At 36.6% G+C, this 26,010-nt stretch overlaps 1 protein-coding gene across 1 annotated transcript; it reads right to left on the bottom strand.

Annotated features, from left to right (window-relative positions):
* Positions 1–2,875: 2,875 nt before the first annotated feature.
* LOC132272773 (agamous-like MADS-box protein AGL104) lies at positions 2,876–8,059 on the bottom strand. Its single transcript, XM_059773866.1, has 12 exons — positions 7,649–8,059; positions 7,334–7,387; positions 7,199–7,231; positions 7,040–7,067; positions 6,321–6,382; positions 6,102–6,129; positions 5,948–6,009; positions 5,759–5,858; positions 5,627–5,677; positions 3,870–3,976; positions 3,525–3,717; positions 2,876–2,989 (listed from the first exon to the last, which is right to left on the bottom strand). The coding sequence occupies exons 1-12, from the start codon at positions 7,831–7,833 to the stop codon at positions 2,876–2,878; spliced, it is 1,017 nt and encodes a 338-aa protein (XP_059629849.1). The 5' UTR covers positions 7,834–8,059.
* Positions 8,060–26,010: the final 17,951 nt, after the last annotated feature.

A 26,010-nucleotide genomic window follows, 5' to 3' on the forward strand; every position in this document is an offset into this window, starting at 1 on the left:
AAATGAGTAAAAAACTGATTTCTAAAAATGAATGAACATATGAGTAAATCAACAAGCATAAATATCATATTGAATTATGCTATAATAGCTCGAAGCCACATTACGTGTCATTTGTTCAAAACATAATTCATAATTCCATAGATACCAAAAATGTTACGAAACACGTGTTAAACACTTTGCATGATAACCAAAAGAGTATGCCCACGACACATCATCCAAAATAAGCTAAGTGTATCAACCATCCATGAAAAGTACTTCTTTACCTGAAAAACAACCCAAATAAGTAAGGTGAGTAATCAAGTTACTCGTAGGATGTGATGCATAGACATGCCCTAGAGTTTCAATTAGAATGCTAACCAAACATAGATCATCACAAGGGTGCATTCCCCCTAACGTCTATGTTTTCAAGGTACTCTAAAGGATCATCTCAAGCTATACAAATAATTGAAATGATAAATGCATGGCATCCAAGTGTGCATACACAAGTATATTAACCATATAGAAACTTAAGCACAAATTCACAATTTCAAGAAATCCGTGATTTACAATTTGGAATTTAATGCGAAATCAAATAATGGAAAGATTAGGATATATGGCCACGAGACTATACAAGTTATTCCTGGCAATTACGACCAGCAAGGTACTACCTAGTACACACTATGACTTAGGAGAATTTTTATCCTCTGTACTAAAGCCAAACCCTAGCCATCAAACATCTCATATCCTTCTAAGCTTCCAAAAATCAACAAATCCATGACATTTATATACTCATAATGCATGAAGTTATCTACCAAGCACAAGTAAGGTGAGACCACACAAACCATGCCCCTATGGTTACATGTCTAAAGTGACAAGTTAATGATACTACACATTACGCTATATCAATTTACTATCAATGTAACCAAACTAGGGCATTGTAGAGGAGAGTGAGAGGAAACTTTTACTTCCTAAGGTTAAAGGTCTAAGGTGAGTAGAAAAATGCCAAAATGAAGCTAAAGTTCTAAGCTAAGCTTTGCTTCAATGGTGGCTAAGTTAGGGTTTTGAGAGTAAAGGGAGTGAGAGAGATGAAATGAAATGAGGTGAGTACATGATTTAGTATTCCTCCACTCATTATGTGTTCTTACACTATGGTCTTCACACACACTAAGTGTAAGACCAAATTTGGAGCCTACACTTGTCACTAATCCATGGCTCCTTCCTATGTTTAATCCTAAACCTACACTTGTCAACTATCTAAGCCAACAAGTGCAACTATCATAGGTCAACAAGTGGGTGAATCTCCACCCTCCACATGTCATCATACTAAGCTGGTTCCACCACAATGTCAACAAGTGGCTCAATGGGAGTGTGACAGTTGTCACACTAAAAAGGTCATTTTCCAAAATATCTTCCAAATTAAATTGTAAAATAGTCCCCAAGACGAAAAATAATTACTTTACTTAATTACATTAAAATACCAAAAGTCAATAATGTTTCCGAAGAAACTATACATCAATACCCTTTACAAGAAAAGTAAACATCTAACATTCTTTTCTACAAAAGTAAAAATATACCTATCATGGAAATTAAACATCATGAATGCATGCAAAGTCGAAATCAAATCCGAGTACAAATAGTAAAGTTATGCAACGAAACGGAAATCGGGAAAAGACGAAATAGAAAAAAGACGAAAAAAAAAATATCGAGAAAAGGAAAAAAATAAAAATGACTGGGTCATTATATAAATAATTTAATCAAATATTCATTTTAAAATTTAATAGGTTAGCACAATTTAATAGCCCGGTTTCCATGTTGTATTTTAGTATTCTAGTGCATTTAACACCAACTTGTTTTTAATTAGCTTAATTCCAAAATGTTATTCATGTTTGAAGCCAATCTTCAAACATATAGCCATTACTTGTAAGTGAGACCTTTTGTGACGTGATTACAATTTAATTAAATAGGCTTTCAAATCACAAGTTTTAAATGACTACATTGGTTTATCACAAGTTTTAAATGACTACATTGGTTTTAATATTTTTTAAAAAATGATTTGAGTGAATTGTTAAACCTATTCTTTTAATTGATCAATTATGTAATAAATAAGAAAGTTGAGTCATTCACTTAATTGTATTTTGTATAAATAATCAATTTAAAATTATTTTATTAGATAATTCATTATAAGTGCTACTCATATTTTAAAATAAACCCAAAATTTGAGTCAATAATTAATCACATAAGGCAGTACCAAACTGTTCGATCTCTCCTCCTTAAATGCCAACCTAAATTTGATTATATAAAGACCAATCTCTAGTTTTGTAAAGAATTTCTAACTTCTCCATCTTCAAGGTAGCTTGTAATCTCTAGATCAATAGAAAGAATATAACAGTTAAAAGATCCTAATTTGTTCAAAATTTTCCCATTTTTCATTAAATACAAACTCTTAAAAAATAATTAAAACTGTTCAATTGTACAAATTTTGAGAACTTTCTATAATTAAATATATTTTTCTCATCTAATCTCCATTCCAATTTAAATAAATCCTGGAACACAAAATAACTACCATATATGGTATCTTCAATCTTCAATTAGAAAAGCATGTCATTTCTTTGCCCTCAAAAACGAAGTCAAAATTTTTGCATTACAAGTATGATGTGAAACCAAAATTCTATGCAGATCACATTATATATGGCACTAGCTAGCATACTTTATTTTTACTTCACCTATTCTAAAATATTACAGAAACTTGGTTTTGATCCTAGCAGAGCTATTGTCACAGCACCATTAGAGCCCAGCAACATTCATATATATGTTTCTCACAACAAACCTTTTTTCTCTGTGCTATCAATTTTTCAGATTAATTATGTCAACTTCTGGTGTGCCATTGCCTGGTTGATCAGTTCTCATAATTTGAAGCCTGTCTATCAGGCTGCACATGTGAGCTGTTAGATGTGATCTCCGATTGTTCACGTGGCATCACCGCCGCCATTTCTGAGCCCTCCATTCCGTGCTAGTGCCATTGATCAAAAAGATTTTGCTCAGTTTTTAACAAAAAAAGAAAAAAGAAAAACACACACACACAACTATGTGCAGCATGGAAGTTCAACATGCACCAAATGAACCCTACTTCGTAAAATGACATTGAATTTTTATTTTTATTTTTTATGTTCCAATAAAGATATTGTTTTCAAAATTGGTAAAGACTTAGAGACTCTTAACTCATCATAAATGAAGGCCTATGCAAATAGTCCAATGGGCTTTACCCTAATAAAGGTAGCTCTTCAGTCTCTCATGCGACTAGAGCCTATATGCATGAAACTCGAGAGAAAATCCTCTCCAGCCTACTAATGAAGATGGCTGAGATCAACCCAACAACAAGCCCCACCACCTATTAGGTTGATTTGATCCGTCCTCAGTGCACCCTTGAATACAGGTATACCGGAATGCAAATGACAAATCACATTATTTGACAATCACATAGAACTCCGTCAAAAAGAATTCTAGGTAAGTCAGTGTAAGATTCATGATTTAGGTTAGAAAGGAACCTGCATTGGAGAAAATAGGGTTGGCGGCATGTGATTAGGGTGGAGACCTGTTGAGGCATAACTATGGTGCCATGATTGTAGGTTTCCATCTCTTGGATTGTTGACATGGTAATCTCCCATGGCACCACCGTGTTGGTCCATGTTTGAGCTGGTTCCATGCAACAATGGGTCATACATTGTGGAAGAAATATCCCTGAAATATGTACAAATTTTAAAATTAATCATCAGTAATTCAAATCTTAGTGATGAAGAAGCTCATGAACTCTTTTTTTTTTTTTCTTTTTCAGAGAAGATTAGAACTTTAGAAGGTAATGAAGTGAGCAGTACTACTACTGCCACACATACCTGAGTGGAAGTGAAGAAGTAGATGCATCAAAAATTTGGGCATTGTTATGACCGTTATCGGGTATCCAGTGGACAAATTCATTCTCGAAAGTGTTTGGCATTCCCTGCTGCGAATCCCGACATATCTGTTATACTCATTTTGTAGCCACAATATAGATCAATTTTAAGAATACACACACAAAGCAAAATACAAGGGCCTGTTTGGTTCAGTTTTCTGCTTTCATATAACGGAAAATAAAAAATAAAAAAAATTGGATGAAAACAAAAGTAAAACAAAGGTTTGTTTTATAGTTTTCTGAAAATAGTTTCCAATTCTCTTATTCATTGAGAATTAATTTTTAGGGTAAAATACAAAGACACTCCCTGAGGTTTGGAAAAAGGACAAGCAGAGGAAAGTTGGTCTGTTTTTGAACAATGACATCCCTTCAAGTTTGAAAAATGGACAAAGAGACCCTAAAGATGGTGAATTGACCTTATTATCCTTTCAAATAAAATTAACATTTTAATTGACTTAAATACCCTTTGATTAAACCCAAACCTGAAACCCAACCCGAACCCGCCTGTGTGTATATATATTATACAGTTCACCAGAGGAGAGAGAAGGGAGATCAAATGGAAGGTGGTTTGTGACTGCGATGGTAAGTGTAGAGAGGGGGAAGAGCGGGACGGCCATAGTTGAAGAGATGAGGTGAAGAGGAGAGAGGAAGAAGATAGGAGAGAGATTGTGGTGATAGCTGCGACAGTGGGGGTGGCGGCAATGACTGCAATAGTGGTGGCGAAACCCAAAAGCATCGGAGAAACCCTAAAATTACCAGCGAGGACCAAGCTCTGATGACGATGCGACCATGGACTGAACAGTGTGACAAGGTTTAGAAACCGAGTAACAAAAGACCGACGAGCAGAAACAATCCGGCGAGGACCAAGCTCCGATGACGACAAGGTTAAACACAGTCCGGCGATTGTCACTTGCAAGGCCGAGGAGGCTGAAATGGCCATCGCCTCTGCCGTCTAATTTGAGTCCAATTAGAGCCCTTTCTGTGCGCAGATGAGAACTGGGGATGGTGATGTGCGCAGATGGGTGATATATATGTGTGTGTGCACGCGCGCGCGTGTATAGAGAGAGAGGGGAAGAGGGTGGTGGTGGCGGTGGCGGTGGCGGCGGCGGCACCGATCTCATCCTCAAATCTTCGCTGTATACCAGGCTCAAAATCAACTCTCTGCCGCTATCAAGAATCAAAGACGCCGGCGAGGGGAACGTCTCTGTCAATCCCGGTCAAACCCGACTTGTCCGAGCCCGAGTTGGCCGCTCGAACCGAGGCTGAGCTCCGACGAGTTCGAGGAGGTGGTGGTGGCAGAGCTCCTATTCGGCGTCTTCTTTAGGGGGTGGTGATTATGGAGGTTGGGGGTTGGTGATTATGGAGATTGGGGGCGGTGGTGACTGGTTGTTGGTGTATATATATATATATAAGTATATATATAGAGAGATGAAAAGGGTAATTTGGCCATTTATGTTTTTAATATTTTATAATTAAAATTAATAAAATAGTGAAGGGTAAAGTAGACTTTTCACATGGTTTAAGGCTCTGTTTGGAGGACAAATTTCACAAAGGGGTGTGTTTGTCCAAAAACAGGCCAACTTTCCTATTCTTGTCCTTTGTTCAAACCTCAAGGGGTGCCTATGTACTTTACCCTAATTTTTAAAAACTGAAGCAAACAAACCCTAATTACGTCAACTTAAATTTATATCCATTATTTACCTGCATACAAGACGGATCATAAGAAGATAGATGGTTGCTCAACATATATTTCTGCAATCAAAACATGACCACGTAAAGATTAAAATACGAAAATGTCATTAAAACATATATTGCATTGTCTGATTTGTATACCTTTCTGTCCATGACACAAGCCAAGGTGTTTTCAAGATGTTTCTCAGATGATTCAATCTCCTCCATGGATGCCATTTTTAGTGGATCAGGCTCAAAATTCCTGTTCATTGTTCCACCATTAAATCCCAGAAAATTACACAGAACACCGTAAATTAAATATTAAATTAAAGATGAGGAAAACTTTAGAACCTTATTTGTTCTTCAGCCATCTGAAGTTGTTGTTGTAACCTACAAATTTCATGGTGAAGTTCCTGAAATGGAAGCAAAAAAATTGAACTTAAATAAACTCGAAAACCGGTGAAGTTGTAAAACAAATGGAGGGGGGGAAATGAGATATATTTACCTCAACTTCAGAGTTCATGGCCGCTTGACTGTTCTAAGCATGGAAAAGACATCATTATACACCAATTGATTAAAGAGAGAATACATGAAGGTGCTAAACAAATCTATACCAAGCTCTCCTAATATATTCACAAAGATTGTATGGGATATAATATATATATATATATATATATATAGAGAGAGAGAGAGAGAGAGAGAGAGAGAGAGAGAGAGAGCAGACTTGGTTAGTTGAAGAGCAAGATCATTTTCACGCCTGAGTTGCTCTAGCGTCCTGATCAAATACTGCATGAATTTCACATAAAATTTGTTTGAAAGCTGTTTCAAAGTGGATTAAAAAAAAATAAATAAATAAAAAAAAATAAATAAATAAACAAACAAACAAACAAATATAATTTAAAAGATAATTATACAAGTGTGGGCCTGAGAAGGGCCAGATACAAAAAGCCCATTAGGGCAGACAATCAAAACGATGACAAAAGAAGCCCAAACCAACTAAGAATTAAGCCCAATGAGACTAATTTTTTTATGTAAAAATTTTAGCAATTATAAAAATAGCAAAACTATTGCTAATGGTTAGTCTCATTGAAATTTAATTACAAAATTAAAATTCCACTACTATAGTAGATGGTCTGGGAATATGTAATCACATACTATCACAAATGATCCCGCAATTAAAAATCAAATAAAGTGTTTGGTCTTATTATCAAGTAAACAAAAAATTAAATAAAATTGACACATTTAATTAACTGATAACTTATAATTAGTCAAAATTATAATTTTAAAGACTCTGACCATCAATTAAAGTCATTTCATATCACTCAATGAAAATAATTTAGTGGTACTCCCAAAATTGTAAAAAAATTACTTCATTACTGGAATGAAATCACCCAATATTGTCACAGAAACGGAAAATGTAAAGATTGGCATTGTCTATCTTACATCTCTATTTTGAAGCGCACTGCAAACACTGCAAAATTTAGATTAAGAAAAATTAAATAAATAAATTACTGCTGCGTGATAAATTAATCAAGTCAATTATATTATAATAAAAATAAATTAAAAGAAAAAATTGATCAGAATAAGTAATTGAGCACATACTGTTCTCTGTCTTTGTTTGGGGAACTTATAACACTGCAAAAACAAATACATGTTGCAATGGTTAAAACAAATCCACTTGAGAGAAGAAATTGAATTGATTCTGAAATGGATATAAATAATAAAATGAGAGCATACTTGTCTCTTTCTTGGTCAGATAGACTTATGAAACGAGTAAACACGTCCTCAATCCTGATTTTCCAATAATAACGAAATAAGTTATCTTAGAAATTGTAAAAACACAGTAAAACTCCATAGAAGTTAGAACAATGGTTAATTGACACAATCACGTGATGGGTCTCACTTTTTGGTTGCAACCCTGGTAATCATCATCGTTAATTGTGCACGGACCTCTTCATTAGGAGAGAAAACACGGGTTCATAACTTGTAATTCAATGACGAAATATGAAAGTAAACAAAAAGGGGATGAGAATGCGGAGATTATTATATCACCTTTTTTTGCCGGAGAAGTGACTAAGACGGCCGGAGGGAGAGAACATAATAAGAGCAATGTCGATATCACATAAAATAGAAAGCTCATAAGCTTTTTTAATGAGGCCATTTCTACGTTTTGAAAACGTAACCTGTCGATTTGTATTGTTTTCTATTTTCTTTATCTCTAGCTTAACACGACCCATTTCAATCTTTTTTATCTGTCACTATGAAAACAAAGAAAGAGAGAGAGAGAGAGACAGATTTGCTGAAGAAAAATAAAAATGGATTCACGTTTAGGACAAAAAAAGAACCCAAAAAAAAAATGCACTATAAATATAAAATTCAAGACAATAAGGACCTTGAAATTAGGATTGTTGGCTCAGAGTGAGAGAGAGAAAGATGGTTATAAATGAGTGGGAGGAGATAAAAAAAAGGGAGAGAGATTGAAGGAATTAGAAAGGAAAGGGTCCAACCTAGTTAACTCATGTAGGGTGGTCAAAGCTTCCAATCCTCAATTCGTGGAAGTGGATTGTATGAGCATTTTTTGCTTAACAAAATTTTGGGAAATCAAGCATTTATAGGTACAATCACACCTGTGACACAGTGTTTTAATCTGATCAAGTTTATATTTTGTTAACTAAAAAACAAATTTCTCATACGAGTATAATTTTTAAGATTTATTTTATGAATGCAAATATATGTGTGTGTCAGTGGGAAAAAAAAAAAGTACATATATATAAATGTACATATATCTTCCATGACTTTTTTTTTTTTTTTTTTTTTAAACTTAAGAAAGAAACACGTTTACTCAATATTTCTGTTCTTAACAGAATTTAAACCCTCGAGTTTCTATATTAAAAGTTACATGACACACTACTAGACTACAGGAGCTAGCAAACGTCAATATTTTTACATATCTTTTCTACGTATGCCAAATGCCTACCCCTTGTGCCCTTCGAATTATGAAAATCATTCTCTCCTATTTTTTTCTTATAATTTTTTGCTTCCCCTATCTGTAAATTCTTATAGTTTGATCCATCTATCTTCTTGGGCATTCTCATGACTGGTGCTCAATCATAATTGAAAGCAAAAAACTATATCTAAAGCTATGGGCACTCTTCGAGGTTTCGACCGGACCGTTTTGACCCAAGAAAACTTATGCCCGATTCAAAATGGGCTAAATATCATTACTCACTTTATGGTTTTTCACTAAAAATAATAGTGTCACTTCACCACTTTCATTCGAAGTGCGGACAAATAGCAACTCTCAGCAGATTCATATCATGAAAAGAATAAATCCAACAAAAAATATCTAAAAGAGCTTCGTTATGAACTTTAATTATAAAAACGGTGTTGGGTGTGCCCGGCGCACTTTGAGGAGAGTTACAGTATCAAAATGTTATATTTTAGTAATTCTGTTTTAATGGTGTATTTCATCCAAAATGCTATTTTTTGACATAACAACCATTATTTTTTAACTATCATTCCCAACTACAATTTTCAACAACCATTTTTTTTTTTTTTTTTTTTTTTTTTTTTTTTTTTTGCGAGTGTTTGTAATTTATTTAGCTTATTTGCTTTATTAAAAATAAATAAATAAAAACACTGACAAATATATATATATATACAAGCACAACTGACATATGTATATATACAAGCACAACACCAAATTGGCAGCCATGCGAGACCATGCTAGAGAGAAGAGGAAGGAAGAAAACAATAGTAGATTTAGAAATAGCTATATGTTGTGTTATATTTGGCACAACATTTGGTAAAGTTATATTTTGGCAACCCATTTGGTATCTTATTGGAGAGCCCATTTTAAACTCACGTGCTATATTTTGAAAATAACAACCCAGCTAACAACTCATTGGAGTTGCTCTAACGTGTGCAATTCAAAACTATGGACTTTGGTACAAATTGAAGGAAATTCACAGGTCGGCTCTAAGATTCTCTTTTAGTGGTTGGAAATGAGGGAACGGTAGGCAGTCTCAGTTGCTAACTATGAGGTGATGAGATTAAAAAAAAAAAATTGTATGCTGGACAATTGTGGTGTTAAAACTTGATGATCAAGTTATATTTTTGTTTATCTTGGGTCTCGATATTTTTGAGTTGAAGCTCAAGTGTCACTTACCATTGACTTTGATAAGAACATCATTTAGAATAGGTATGTAAGTGAGAACACATTTCATGTACACATGTATTTTGAGTTGGTAGAGAGTACATTGAATTTTTCAGAGTTATAACAGTTTTATTTTTGTTCTCTATAAAAGTACAATCAGTTGCCCTTGAAAATAGAACCGGTTGCACTTCATGCAAAGCAAATTGCAACTCTCGGCCAAAACACAATTAGTTACACTTGAAAACAGAACTGTTTGCACTATTTGAAATCAAAAGTGGTCTCTGTCAAAATAGAAATGGTTGTGTTTTTAATAGAGTGGTCTCGGCCAATAAATAGAACCGGTTGCGTTTAAAACATAATTGTCATCCATACATGGTGTAGATGAATTTCTTGCTCACTGGTAAGCAAAAAAATCATTTTTGGAGGTTTAATACCTTGAAATTAATATTGTCCAAATCACGTATCATAAATCATTTTTATTTAATACCAGATACTAAATTTACTTTTTCACCAATAATATTATATTATAGAATGTATATATACATAAATATTTAGTTGATATAATAAATTGTGCGTTTGTTGTGTTTCAGAAATAAAAATGAAAAGTTCTTTTAAATTAACATTGCAGATATCTCGATAGCCCAATGAGTTAGTACCTTTGGTGAATTTTGGGGTGGCAGGTTTTGATTATTTGCATTTACTAATCTAACTTCTAACACTTCTTGCCTTAAAAATAAATAAAAATTCTACCTCACCCTCACCACATATTTGGCATAATTTATTATTAGGTATAATGTTAAATATTATTAGGTAAATTAAACGCACAATGTCAAAAGTTAATATAATTCATTAATCATTCTTCCAATGGTTTAGGGTTTAATTCTAAACCTTAATTTAGAAATATTTAAAAGAGTAGTCATACTTACACCAAACACTTGCAGTGAATTGCCTAACCGAATAATTTTTAATTGGCTATTTATACCAAATACAATTAAGTGGAGGGCTCCACTTCCTTATTTGTTGCATAATTGTCCAATTAAAAGAGTATGTCTGACCAATTAAAAGAGTAGGTCTGACAATTTACAACAACTATTCGGTGTAAAAATTATTTTCCTATCTAAAATACTAGTTATAAATAAACTCATGGGTTCGACTCCCCATCCCTAATCTATTTATTGAAAAAGAAAAGATAAAGATACAGAAAAATAATAATAATATTAATAATAAAAGCAGAAGCAGGTGTTGGGAAATGATTTTTAAAAAATAGTGGAATCATGAATAAAATCTCAAGAATATGCTCATGCTTGGGATAGATGGGTTTCATGAAAATACAAGTTATACAATACATATAGACATACATAAGTTGTAGGAAATTTACACTAATGACATGAGTATTACAATTTGAACCATGCTTGGGTCCTGCCTCATCAAGACAAAATTATTCCTGCAGGCTGACGCGGCTTCATGAGATATTGACACATGTTCAAAAAAAAAAAAAAAATGGATCATAGTTCAAATAGACTACCGGGGTAGAATCCATATGAAACCCATTTTCTCTATATCCCTTACTCTTTTGTTTGCTTTTCCTCTTTTACGCTAACCTAACAAGCTATCATTGCTCTCTATTCATTCTACGGTGGAGAAGACGAATGAGAGGCATTGGCAGGTCTGGTATTGTATAATCACAAATAGATCCTTCAAATCTTGATTCAACACTTTAACGGTAGAACTTAACCTTCAAGAATCACCCATATGTCCTCGTCAATAAATACCTCCAAGCCTTTGATGGTGGGATCAAACATGATAAATAAAATCATAAATCTAGTAATGAGGAAGGTAAGTGATATTGGGGACTTGTATGTATAGGTTTTATACCATACTTTCTCTTTCTAAAATTGTCTCTATAATTTCATGTGTCATCACAACTCACCTTATGAATTTCTTTACAAACACCCTCTCTATAGATGTCTTGGAGTGAATTTAACAACTCCACCTATCAAGGGTGCTTTATATCACGCCCCGCCTATGGAGGTTATGCTATGCAGGTGACATGCAAGCATTGAGTAGGACGCTGCATAGCGACCACATGGCATGGGAGTTTCTAGAGTAGTCTAAAGTTGTGTGAAAGATTCTAGATATGTATAGAAATGTGTAGTATAGAGAGTTCTAAAATGTTGTAGATATTGTAGATATGTATGGAAATGTGAAGAAGGTGGAAGAAAATTCTAGAGAATCAATCTCCACCATCGGTTAGAATGTATCCTAGCCGTCCATTAGGGATGGGGATGCCTATAAATAGGAGTAGGACTTCATTTTGTAGTCATTAAGTCTTGGAGTGAGTCATAAGAGCCATGTAGAGAGTTTAAGAGTTAGCCTTGTACAAAGCATTCTTTGAAGTAATAAAAGTGTTCTTTCCTTGCCAATTTAAATGCCTTAGTGTGTGTGAGTGTGCAAGCCAAGTAAAGAGAGAGAGCGAGGGCCACTACAACATTAGTAAGTGCACGAGAGGGCCACTACAACATTAGTAAGTGCACGAGAGGAATACGTTGGCTAAGGTGGGCATGGGAGTTAGGCTGACCAAGTACTTGCGAGAGTAGAAGAAATGTCTTGGTGTTGCACGGGAATAGCTAGAGTGGTGCTGAAACTCTAAGCTCGTGATAGTTGGTCTCAGAGCAGGTTTGTCAAGGGAGCTTTGTTGGAGTAGACATAGCTAGCAGAGGAGACCACCATGTCCATGTCTTGGAGCAGAGCTTGGAGGAAAAGCTTGCCACACACTTGGTCTACATGGAGACCAAGTTCAACAAGCTAGAGAGAAAGATGGCGGAGTTCTACGAGTTGATTGACGTCATCGCCATCAAGGCACAAGAGAAGGAAACTGTGATACCCCTCGAATTCGAGACACGGGTTGATTAGGCCCAAGCCCAAACTCGAGGGAATATCAAATAATTAATATTTTAAAATGAACACAGAATATAAAAAGATTTAAGAATTTAAATAATGAAACTGAAAGAAATATTAAATATAAAATCCTCCAAAGTTCAAGATTTATAAAATCCAACTCTCCAAGAGTACAACTTGGGAATCCATCTAGTGGACCCCTAAAACAAATCCCAACTGAACATAAAATAACTGGAAATAAAACCAAATCTAAAACATGGAATGAAATCCTACGTCGTCGATAGAGTGAATGATAGTCTCTACTCAGCACGATCAAGCCTAAGACTAGAACCGTCCGATACCTGAAAAATATAAGAGTGGGTCAAACCCACGAACAAGTTCTATCCTACTACAATCCAAGCAGAGACTCGATACGCATGTACATCCTAATCAACTCAACAATAACTATATAATCCGTACATATATATATTCACACTACGGGACTCTCAACCTGAATAGAAGGCAACATGCAAAACGCACCTGAGTGGGCATGAGTACCTAAGCCTAACAGGGTATACCTCAACCTATCATATCCAGCTACGCATCCTACTGCATATATGCTCCCTAACCGTCGACTCTGAGACTCAAGCTCAGATCGTGGTACCATAAATATATACTTAAAGTCCATCCTATCCATCCATAATAAATCCAGTTAGCCGTTCAGCTTATTTAGCCGCACAAGTTTACATATAAGTAGGATTTTATTTTTATAATTCGTTCCCTTATTCCGATGTAGGTAGGACTTAACATTTCGAGTTAATCCAAATCTAGTATGCCACCATCCCATACCGGTGCATACAATCCAAACATCCAGCAGTTGATAAAATAGACTATAAATGGAAATATCAACTAATCCATAAATCCCACAATTGATAATAGAATTATTAAATATAAACATCAATTGTTCCATACTAAGCATGATAAAATTTTGTAAATTAACAGGCTTATTTGGTACTACTCCGTAAGGTCCAATAATTGATAATACATATCACACATATAAACATCAATTCATTTCCAAGTAAGCATAATAAAAGACATAAATTCACATGCTTATTTCATACCAGTCCAGTAATTGATGAACTAAATAGTTAATTTATAAACATCAATTAATTCTTAGCAAGCATTATATAGTTCTAAACATGCTTATTCCTACCACTGATACATGACTAGAGTGGTATAACCATCCACAGAAATTGCTAAATTAATCATAAGCAATTAGAATCTCCACATCCAATAACAGTATACAAATTTGTTTTAAAGATTTATATTGTGTCTCCGCTATACACTAGGTGATTTATTGCACATTAACTAACCTTTGGAAGTTTTAATATGGCCTTAGAAAATACTGAAAACCCCTATTATACCTCCTACCTGAATCTAAAAACTTCAAATTCCAAGCACTATAGCCAAATCAATCGCCGAAAAACCAAAAAAAAAATAAAAATTCGAGGGAGCCGCCTCCCTAATGCATGGAGCCGCCTCCAAGGCTCCTAGAGCCAGCTCCCTCAAAAAGGGAGCCTGTTCTTTGCTTAAGGGAGCCTGCTCCTTTCCAACGGGAGCCAGCTCTCCTCATGTTCCCTCTTCGTCTTCAAGTTCGGCGACTTCCCAGACGTCTGTCCTCCATTCCTAGGGTTCCTCGGTGTCTGAACTAGGTTCCAGTATGTTCAAGAGGCAATTAAATTCTTTATATAATTACCGACATCAACTTAAACATGCATTATGCAAAAAGAATTTAAACCGAGCAGTTTACCATTCATGATCACCTACTATTTAAAGCAACTCAACCATGCAACCAGATTAATTTTAGTTTTTTCCGAGTGTGTTACAGACTAATTAAACTCTTTATACATCAATTTACATGAATTAAATCAGGAGTTACGCAAGAAAGAATTTAAAATAAACAATAAACAACTTGTAAACACGTCCTGTTTTAAGCATCTCAGACATGCAATCTAGTTTAATTTTAATCTTTATTTACTCCTGGAGTTATATTAGTCGTGTAAAGAACACGAGCCAAAGGGAGGGAGTTAGGAATAGAACTTGCCTTTAGGTCTCAGTCTGAAACCTTTCACCGTCGTCTTCCTAAGTTCTCCGACTACTGTAATCCCTCCTCTGTTCTCTCTCTACCTCCACTATCGTGAATAGGGTTCTAAAACCCCAGGCAAAACTTAATACATATATTTATAAGCCACCCTTAAACCTAAGCCTAAGTGTATTATGAGACGGAGAACCAAGTCGGCTACAACGTGAAGAAAAATAAAACAAAACCCTAAATTTCAATTAACGCCTTTAACTTACTCACACAATTACACTAATGAAAGAAAATACCAATAATACAATTAACGTAAATACAGGAAAATACAATATAATTAAACAATTAATTACTTTACATAAACACCATTAAATAAAACAATTCACTTAAATAAAACAAGTCGTCAATTAATGCAAAGAAACACGCCAATAAACAATTAAACAATTAAAAAAATGCAATTTCAACAATAAATTAAATACCAGGACTATCCTTTTGAAATTAGGAGTATTACATTCTTCCCCCCTAACAAAAGGAATTCCGTCTTCGGAATTCGCTCTTACCTTCTTCCAATATTTCAGGAAACTACGAGCGAATGACATCCTCCCGTTCCTAAATAGGCTCAGCCTCATTGTGATGACTCCACTGAATACGAACCAAAGAAATAACCTTATCACGAAGGATCTGATCCCTACGATCGACAATACGACATGGTGGCTCCAAATAAGTTGCATCCGGCTGTAACTCAATCTCCCCAACATCGATATGTTAATACCGATCCTCATCTCGCAGAAATTTCCGCAACATGGAAACATGAAACACATTGTACACACGATCTAAATGATTCGGAAGTGCCAACTGATAAGCTACAGCTCCAACTCAATCCGTAATTATGAATGAACCGACAAATCGCGAAGACAACTTCCCTTTCTTCCCAAAGCACATTACTCCTTTCATATGAGACACTTTGAGTAGAACATGATCCCTAACCTAAAACACCAAAGCACGAGTGTGATGATCGGCATAATTCTTCTGCCTACTCTGGGCAGTACGCATGCAATCCTGAATAAGAGTGATCTTCTCAGAAGTATCCTTAATAAATTCAAGACCCAATAATCTGCTATTGCCAACCTCCATCTAATAAACAGACGATCGACATGGTTGACCGTACAAAGCCTCAAATGGTGCCATACCAATAGTCTTCTGGAAACTATTATTTTTTGCAAACTCTACCAGTGGCAAATAATCCTCCCAGTGGCTCTTGAAATCAAGAACACACGACTGAAGCATATCCTCTATGATCTGATTAACTCTTTCAGTCTGAGGATGATAAACAGTTTTAAGATGCAACTCTGTAACCAAAGCCTGCTGAAAACTCTTCCAAAATCCTGACACAAAGCTCGATTCCCTGTTCGATATAATAGACGATGGAATACCATGCAACTTCACAATTTAGGTAATGTAAAGCCTCGCCAACTGCTCCGAAGTAAAGTCAGTGCGAATAGGCAAGAAATGAGCTGATTTAGTCAATCTATCCATGATGACCCAAATGGAATTGTGATCCTTAAAGGAATTAGGCAATTCCTCCACAAAATCCATAGAAATGCTCTCCCATTTCCACTCTGGTATAGGTAGTGGCTGTAGAGCTCCTGGCGGTCGCTAATGATCAATCTTGAGCATCTGACAAATACTGCATCGAGAGACGAAAATGGCAATATCCTTTTTTATACCTGCCCACCAAAACTGCCGCTTCATATCCTGATACATCTTGTCTCCTCCTGGCAGAAAGCTCAGAGTGGTGAGTCTCAGTCATCACATCATTCCTCAAATCATCAGCAGAAGATACTACCAATTAGCCCTTATACCTTGAACCTCCATCAGTCCCAACATAGTAAAATGGGACCTCACCGGAAGCTATCTCTGCAACTCTGTCAATACACTGCTGATCCGTGAGTTGTGTCTTCAAAACCTTGTGAATAATAGAAGGCGTAACTACCATGCAAGCCATGAAAGCATCCAACAATTCATCCACCATCTTCAAAGCATTCCATTCAGTAGAGAATAGAGCTGGAAGACTAGCAACGGGTCTGCGACTGAGTGCATCTACCACCACATTCGCTTTCCCTGGATGGTACTGTATAGAGAAAAAATAGTTTTTCACAAACTCTAACCATCGGTGCTGTCTCATATTCAGCTCTCGCTGAGTGAACAAATACTGCAGACTCTTGTGATCGCTAAATAATCTGAAGGACTCGCCCAACAGATAATACCTCCAAATACGTAAGGCAAAGACCACAGCTACCAACTCCAAATTATGTGTTAGATAATTAAGCTCATGAGGCTTAAGCTTACGAGATCCATACGAAATCAGTCACTCCTGCTGCATCAATACACATCCAAGACCCTGCAAAGAAGCATCTGTATAGACAAGATACTCTATCCCACTCTGTGGGGTAGACAAAACCAATGCAGAAGTTAACTTAGTCTTCAGTTCATCAAAAGCTTTTTGACAATGTTCATCCCATACGAACCGTACACCCTTTTTTAGTCAGATGAGTGAGTGGTCCCGATATCTTAGAGAACCCCAGGATGAACCTACGATAATATCCTGCCAATCCGAGGAAACTCCGAATCTCAGTAGGTGAAGTAGGCTGTCCCCACTCAACCACTGCTGAAACCTTGGCTGGATCTACCGCTATTCCTCTTTCTGACACCACGTGACCGAAAAACTTCACTTCTCGCTGCCAAAATTCACACTTCTAGAATTTAGCATATAACTGGTGTTCACGAAGCGTCTGCAACACAATCTGAAGATGTCTAGCATGATCATCCTCAGACCTAGAATAGATCAAGATATCATCAATGAAAATAATGACAAACTGATCCAAATAAGCCCTGAAGACTCTATTCATTAAATCCATGAAGACTGCTGGTGCGTTAGTCAGTCCGAAAGGCATGACACGAAACTCATAAGACCCATATCTAGTGAGAAACGCTATCCTTGAAACATCCTGCTCCTTAACCCGAAGTTGATAATATCCAAAACGCAGATCAATCTTAGAGAAGTATGTAGCTCCTTTCAACTGATCAAAAAGATCAATCCTGGGCAAAGGGTATTTGTTACGAATAGTAACCTTGTTCAACTCCCTGTAATCTATACACAGCCAAAGTGAACCATCATTCTTCTTCACAAATAGAACTGGTGCTCCCCAGGGTGAAGTACTCCTGCGAATAAAACCTTGGCAGAGTAATTGCTAAATCTGATCCTTCAGCTCTCGCATCTCCACTGGTGCCATCATGTATGGTGCCCTAGCAATTGGCGTAGTGCCTGGAGCTAAGTCAATCACAAAGTCGATCTCGCGACTTGGTGGCAACCCTAGAATTTCTTGAAATACATCCGGAAAATCCTGTACAATTGGTATGTTATCCAACGATACAGAAATCCCTTCCTCTATTTCCTCCTCCATATGGAACAAATAAGTGCGAGTGACCCCATTAAAATGTGGCATAGCAACGACGTACATATCCTGACCAGGTATGGTGAAAACAATAGACCTATCATAATAATCAACTTGGGCATAGTAATGCGATAACCAATCCATCCCAAGTATCACATCATAAGTGTGCATGTCCAGGATCAAAAGATTGGCTAGAAATCTGAGTCTACCAATATCTAGTGTCACAGGCGCATCACTCTCATGCAGAATAGTTGTATTACCTAACGGTGTAGAAATACCCTAAGGACTACTGCATACCCATGTCGTCATCCCAGATAAAACAACAAAAAATCTAGCTACAAATGAGTGTGTAGCACCCGTATCAAATAATACACAACATTTTAAACCATGAATAAGAAACATACCCTAAACAGCCTGAGGTGCCTAAATACCCTGCGGTATGCGATTAAAAACCCTGCCGTAATACAACTGCTGTGGTGCCTGTCCCTGAGGCTGCGGCGGTGCCAGTAATGCCGGATATGTCTGTCCCTGAATTTGTGGAACCTGTGGAGTGGGTAAAGGTACTGGCGCCCTCTGTCCCTACTGTACATGTTGTCCCAGTCCTTGTCCTGCTTTAGGACACTGCCTGGAAGTGTGACCATGCTCTCCACAAGTGTAGTAACTACCCTGGAAAGTACCAAATGGCCTCCTCTGTCAGTTATCCTATGGCTGACCCTGTCCTGCCTGTGGTCCCCCATTCTGCTGTCGCTGAATAGGTGCCCTATCCCTGTGAGCATCCGAACTACCCTTATGCTTCTTCCAAGACTACTGTCCCTGGAATTTGCCTTTATCATTCTGTCAATGTCTATTGCCATTCTCTTTCTCAGCTCACTGATTTGCAGAGTCTCTATCACCCCGCTTCTCACCCTTGTGTTGTCTGAAGTCCACGGTCAACTGATACTGTTGTAAAGCGGCGTCCACTACCTGAGCATAAGTAGTATAACCGGTAATAGATCGCTTAATAGACCACATGAGTCCCTTAACGAAGCTATTCCACTTCTTTTCCTCTGTATCCACCTCCTCTGAAGCGAAAAGAGATAAGCGCATAAACTGCTGCTCATACTCCGCCACTGTCATGTTCCCCTACTGCAGATTAAGAAACTCTGTCTTCCTAGCTACCCTGACGGCATAAAGGAAGTACTTTTCATCAAAGCGAGTACTGAACTGACCATAAGTCAATGACATCCTCTCCTCTGCAGTGGTAATCGACTCCCACCACTGTAATGTATCTCCAACTAGCTTGAAAGTAGCAAGCATCTGCTTCTGAACCTTCGTGCACTAAACCAATCAAAGATGTCATTCAATATCTTTCTTCCACTGATGAGCTACTTTCGCATCGGTGGAGCCTGTGAACTCAGGTGGCCTCCCCTTGGTGAAAGAACTCCTAGCCTTCTCCCAAGTATCAGTCTGAACAACCAGTACTGGTAACGGTACCGGCTATACCTGAGATTGATTCCGAAGTACAGCTGTTACCCCTACTTCTATAACCCGAGCAATGAGGTCGTTAATGTGAGGAGGATACTCTGGATCTCCTCCCTGATACCGAGTCTACTGAACTTCCTCCTGTTCCTCATGAAACTGACCATCATCATACCGAAACCCAGGTATTTGCTACTCCTCCTCCACTAGCTGATGCTGTGGGCGATCTTGTTGCCTACGTGCCGCTCTCCTTTGCCTCATATTTCCTTGTATGTTCTGTCCTCTTCTAGCGTTAACCATCTATTACCACGGAAAGAACAGACATCAGAATGATTTAAACCGAACTATAAAGGAATACAATGAATCCTAAACTTAAGCTCTAATCAAGAGAAAACGTTATGCGGAAGTCTTAATACGAAACATCTTAGAGACACTTGAACCTGGAGTGCTCTAATACCAACTATTATACCCCTCGAATCCGAGACACGGGTTGATCAGGCCCAAGCCCAAACCCGAGGGAATATCAAACAATTAATATTTTAAAACGAACACAGAATATAAAAAGATTTAAGAATTTAAATAATGAAGCTAAAAGAAATACTAAATATAAAATCCTCCAAAGTTAAAGATTTATAAAATCTAACTCTCCAAGAGTACAACTCGAGAATCCATCTAGTGGACCCCTAAAACAAATCACAACTGAACATAAAATAACTGGAAATAAAACCAAATCTAAAACATGGAATGAAATCCTACGTCATCGGTAGAGTGAATGATAGTCTCTGCTCAGCATAATCAAGCCTAAGATTGGAACCGTCTAATACCTGAAAAATATAAGAGTAGGTCAGGCCCACGAACAAGTTATATCCTACTACAATCCAAGCAGAGACTCGATACGCATGTAATTAGCATTTCGAGTTAATCCAAACCTAGTATGCCACCGTCCCATACCGGTGCATACAATCCAAACATCCTGCAGTTGATAAAATAGACTATAAAAGGAAATATCAACTAATCCATAAATCCCACAATTGATAATAGAATTATTGAATATAAACATTAATTGTTCCATACTAATCATGATAAAATTTTGTAAATTAACAGGCTTATTTGACACTACTCCGTAAGGTCCAATAATTGATAATACATATTACACATGTAAACATCAATTAATTTCCAAGTAAACATAATAAAAGACATAAATTCACATGCTTATTTCATACCAGTCTAGTAATTGATGAACTAAATAGTTAATTTATAAACATCAATTAATTCTTAGCAAGCACTATATAGTTCTAAACATGCTTATTCCTACCACTGACACATGACTAGAGTGGTATAACCATCCATATAAACTGCTAAATTAATCATAAGCAATTAGAATCTCCACATCCAATAACAGTATACAAATTTGTTTTAAAGATTTATATTGTGTCTCCGCTATACACTAGGTGATTTATTACACATCAACCAACCTTTGGAAGTTTTAATATAGCCTTAGACAATACTGAAAACCCCTATTATACCTCCTACCTGAATCTAAAAAATTAAAATTCCAAGCACTGTAGCCAAATCAATCGCCAAAAAACTAAAAAAAAATAAAAATTCGAGGGAGCCTGCTCCCTCAAAGATGGAGCCTCCTCCCTCAAAGAGGGAGCCACCTCCCTAATGCATGGAGCTGGCTCCCCACAAGGGGGAGCCACCTCCAAGGCTCCTTGAGCCGGCTCCCTCAAAGAGGGAGCCTGCTCTTTACTTAAAGGAGCCTACTCCCTTCCAATGGGAGCCAGCTCTCCTCATGTTCCCTCTTCGTCTTCAAGTCCGGCGACATCCCAGATGTCTGTCCTCCATTCCTAGGGTTCCTAGGTGTCTAAACTAGGTTCCAGTATGTTCAAGAGGCAATTAAATTCTTTATACAATTATCGACATCAACTTAAACATGCATTATGCAAAAAGAATTTAAACCGAGCAGTTTACCATTCATGATCACCTACTATTTAAAGCAGCTCAACCATGCAACCAGATTAATTTTAGTTTTTTCCCAGTGTGTTACAGACTAATTCAAATCTTTATACATCAATTTACATGAATTAAATCAGGAGTTACGCAAGAAAGAATTTAAAACAAACAATAAATAACTTGTAAACACGACCTGTTTTAAGCATCTCAGACATGCAATCCAGTTTAATGTTAATCTTTATTTACTCCTAGAGTTGTATTAGTCTTGTAAAGAACACGAGCCAAAGGGAGGGAGTTAGGAATAGAACTTGTCTTTAGGTCTCAGTCTGAAACCTTTCACCGTCGTCTTCCTAAGTTCTCCAGCGAAATTCGACTACTGTAATCCCTCCTCTATTCTCTCTCTACCTCCACTTTCGTGAATAGGGTTCTAAAACCTAGGCAACACTTAATATATATATTTATAGGCCACCCTTAAACCTAAGCCTAAGTATATTATGAGACGGAGAACCAAGTCGGCTACAACGTGAAGAAAAATAAAACAAAACCCTAAATTTCAATTAACGCCTTTAACTTACTCACACAATTATGCCAATGAAAGAAAATACCAATAATACAATTAACGTAAATACCAATAATACAATTAACGTAATTACAGAAAAATAAAATATAATTAAACAATTAATTATTTTACATAAACACCATTAAATAAAACAATTCACTTAAATAAAATAAGTCGTCAATTAATGCAAATAAACATGCCAATAAACAATTAAAAAATTAAAAAAATGCAATTTAAACAATAAATTAAATACCAGGACTATTCTTTTGAAATTCGGGGTGTTACAGAAACGGACTTGCATAATCGGGTAGACGACTTGCGCGTGGAGATTACTGAGTGCAAGAAGGAGTTCTCTCAGGCACGTGAGGTCGTGATGGAGCCAAGGACGAAGAAGGCGCCGGAGCCTAAGGAGTATTATTGGGCAAGAAATACGCACCAGATTAACAACTTCTTCAAGCATATGGAGCGGTACTTCGAGTGTATAGAGATCGAGGATGATGGAGAGAATGTAATACTCCTAATTCTCAAAAGGATATAACTGGCATTTAATTATTTTTTTTATGCGCATTTTAATTGATTAACTGGCATTTTAATTGATTATTTGTTTTCTATGCATTTAAATGTGATTATCTGGCTATGTGTTTAATTGTAATTATTATTTATTTTATTATTTGCTTAATTGATAAATTGTGAATTTATTTAACTTAGTTTGTTTAACTATAATTGTTTATTTATTTTTCATTTAATGGTTTAATGCTTGATAGAATTAAGTTATAATTTGTTTATTTAATTCTTTGAGTTAGTTACCTTTTTGTATTAGGGTTTTATGTTTTATGTAAACACGTTGGATTTGAAGTAGCTGACATATATTTAGGCTGGAATAAGGATTACGGTTTGATAGGAGCCTATATATATATATAAACTTGGTGTCTGTAAGGGTTTTAAAACCCTTTTTCCCGTAACTGGAGGTAGAGAGAAAACAGAGAGGGTTTGAGGGGAAAGCACAGAGGGAAACTGGGAGAACCAGTTAGGGTTCCGGCCATGGACTGAAGGTAGGACCAAGGAGGAAAGAATGGATGGCTTGTAGAATTGAAACAAAGCGGTAGGAGGTTTGCCGGTAGTCGGCAGTCATCGAAATTTAGAGACGGCGTTGAAAGGTTTCAAACCAAAACCTAAATGCAAGTTTTATTCTATCTCCTTCCTGTAAACTTATGTTCTGTGCATTCTACATAGTCTCCAATAAGTTAATTAAACATTAAAATGGATGAGTATTGCATGATAAATCAAACTGTAAGAAGGTTTAGGCTTTTGTTTAAATTGTAACTGTAATTGTTGTTGTTGCATAAACTGTTCCGTCGTGGTTTAATCTTTTTGTCCATTAATTCATACTGGAATGTGAGGAGTTTCTAGGGCTAAAAGAACTTAAATTGAACCCTAGGAATGCTAAAAAAAATATTTAGGATAAGGAGGTTGAGCTTCGCCGGAAGTGCAGAAGACTAACGGACGAAGCAGAGACGAAGTAGAGAAGGCTCTCAGGGAGAGAGCCGGCTCCCATGAAGAGAGAGCCGGCTCTCCATGAGGGAGAGCTGACTCTGGAAGATCAAGAGTAGGCTCCCATGATGGGGGAGCCGGCTCCCTTGAAAAAAACCCCTACGGGGTGTTTTCTGGAATTTTTTCTGAATTTAGGGGCTAAATGCAATTATAGGAAAGTAAAGGGGGTTTTAAATGTTTAAAAATTAACCTGTTAAAACCTTTAAACAATTGGTTTATACTAGGGTTCTAATCCTAAGGGGCATCATGAAATATAAACGGATAATAGGCATGCTGTTAAGATAGGAAGAAGGTTTAAATTGCTAGTTGGCTTTAGGAATTTAAACGGACTAGTATTAAATTATTTTTGGGATGTTATATATATTATATATATAATTTAATGAAGGCCAGAAAGGTTGATTTAGGTTACAGTTATAGACATTATGAGCTTTAGATACTAAGTTGCATGCTTTCAGGAGTAAAAGAGGTTTTACTTGCGGGTTGTGTTTTAATCAATTTAAAGGGATTAATATAAAACACTGTTGGGGTTTCATATACTAAACAGATTGGACTTCTGAGTGTCATTATATCATGCACAGGTTTTAAGATTGGAGGATTAAATGGACGTCATGAAATTTGAATATTAATTTGCATGCCGTCAAGGATTGAGGAGGATTCAATTGCTAGGTTTGTTTTAGCAAATTAAATGGACTAAAATGATGGTAATCCTTCGAATTCTAGCATTGTACTCTGTTTATAATTCTGAATACCATGCTATGGATGTAAATTGATGAACTGTTATAATTTCTATTTTGTCAATTGAATGGATATGGATGGTTTAAATTGTTTACCAATACTTTAGCAATTTAAACGGAAGTCCTGTGATTTTAATCAAATACTGGATGCATGATAAGATCTTATTTATATATGATTTCTATTATGTTGGTTTCTGGATTTACTTGATGTTCATTTGAGTGTGCATCATTTATGGATCATATGCATTATATGCACCGGTATAGGACGGTGGCATATCAGAGATGGATTAGATCAAAAAGTTAAATCCTACCTCTTCATAGATATGGAATGGATTAACTAAAACAGTTAAATCATACATGGATGCATGTTCTGTCAACTAAAACAGTTGAACGACATAACGGATATTTGTTTTACTTTTCTGCATGAGGAAGGAATTTATATATATACTTATGGTACTGTGATATGAGCTTAAGTCTCAGGATCATGGTTAGGGTGCGTATATCACAAAGGATGGGTAATTGCATATTGCTAATGTTCCCTGACCGGAGATGTACATGGACACTAGAAAGTGTGACTTACATGTTTCCCCTTTTATGCAGGCTGAACTACACTATAGGCGAGTGAACATCCTATAGTGTGTATCCATATATATATAGACTATTTTAGTTATTGCCGAGCTGTCTAGGATGTATCTGCATATCGGGTATATGTATGGATTGTAATAGGATGGAACTTGCATGTGGGCCTGACCCACTCTTATTTTTCAGGTGTTCGTCAGTACCAGGCTTAGAGCTTGATCGTGATGAGGCAGATACAGTCACTCACTCTTCCGACTATATAGGATTTTCTTTCTTATTTTAGTTTTCGTTTTTTTTATTCTGTAAATTTATTTATCGCTTGGGATTATTAAGGGTCCACTAGATGGATTCCCGAGTTGTACGGATTTGAAGGTTTAAAATTTATTAAACTTTTATTTGGAGGATTTTTGTTACGACCCTGGTTTTTAGGCCAGCGTGTCCTGTGATGAACCGTAAGGATGATCCGATAACGGATCCGAATACGAAAGCGAAAACAGAAAACAAGATTCTAAGAAGTCAAAGTGACTTTCCATGAGGTTGTGGAACTTAACAAGAACTGATGCGGAAGCAAAAGATTGAAAATATGACAAATAAGCCCCCAGGGGCAAAATAGTCATTTTTGAAAATTGTAGATTCGGGTGCCACCGAGTACACCGCTAGAAAGACAACGAAGAACTAATCAAGATGGACTCAAAAATCGCATGATTCGGAGTCCGGACGAAGGAGAAACGGCATGACGACGAAAAACGGACACTTAAAGCTTTAAGGGAAAACTAGTAATTATTCAGAAATATCTGGGTGTAACCGAGTATACCGTTGGATAGATGACGAAAAATTAATCAAGTTCAAAAAAAAATTCACTTGAATCGGAGTCCGGACGAAGGAGAAAAGCCTAAAAGAAGAATTGACGTCGCGGAGGCCCGACGAGGGGCCATGACAGCCCCATGCGCTCGCCCATGCACGCCGCGCGCGCGCCAGGTGCACACATGGCTAGCAG

This window comes from Cornus florida, unplaced genomic scaffold (genome assembly GCF_030987335.1).
Source record: "Cornus florida cultivar Cherokee Brave unplaced genomic scaffold, ASM3098733v1 CherokeeBrave_3.0.0_Hap2_Chr09, whole genome shotgun sequence".
Classification (NCBI taxonomy): domain Eukaryota; kingdom Viridiplantae; phylum Streptophyta; class Magnoliopsida; order Cornales; family Cornaceae; genus Cornus; species Cornus florida.

Bases quoted from the DNA above. Each gene is read 5' to 3' on its own strand.
- LOC132272773 (XM_059773866.1), bottom strand. From the start codon at position 7,833: ATGGGTCGTGTTAAGCTAGAGATAAAGAAAATAGAAAACAATACAAAT. The intron at 6,010-6,101 runs GTAAATATATCT...CTTCCATTTCAG, and splicing joins CCATGAACTCTGAAGTTGAG to GAACTTCACCATGAAATTTG. The intron at 3,977-5,626 runs GTAAATAATGGA...CGGGATTCGCAG, and splicing joins ATGATCCGTCTTGTATGCAG to CAGGGAATGCCAAACACTTT.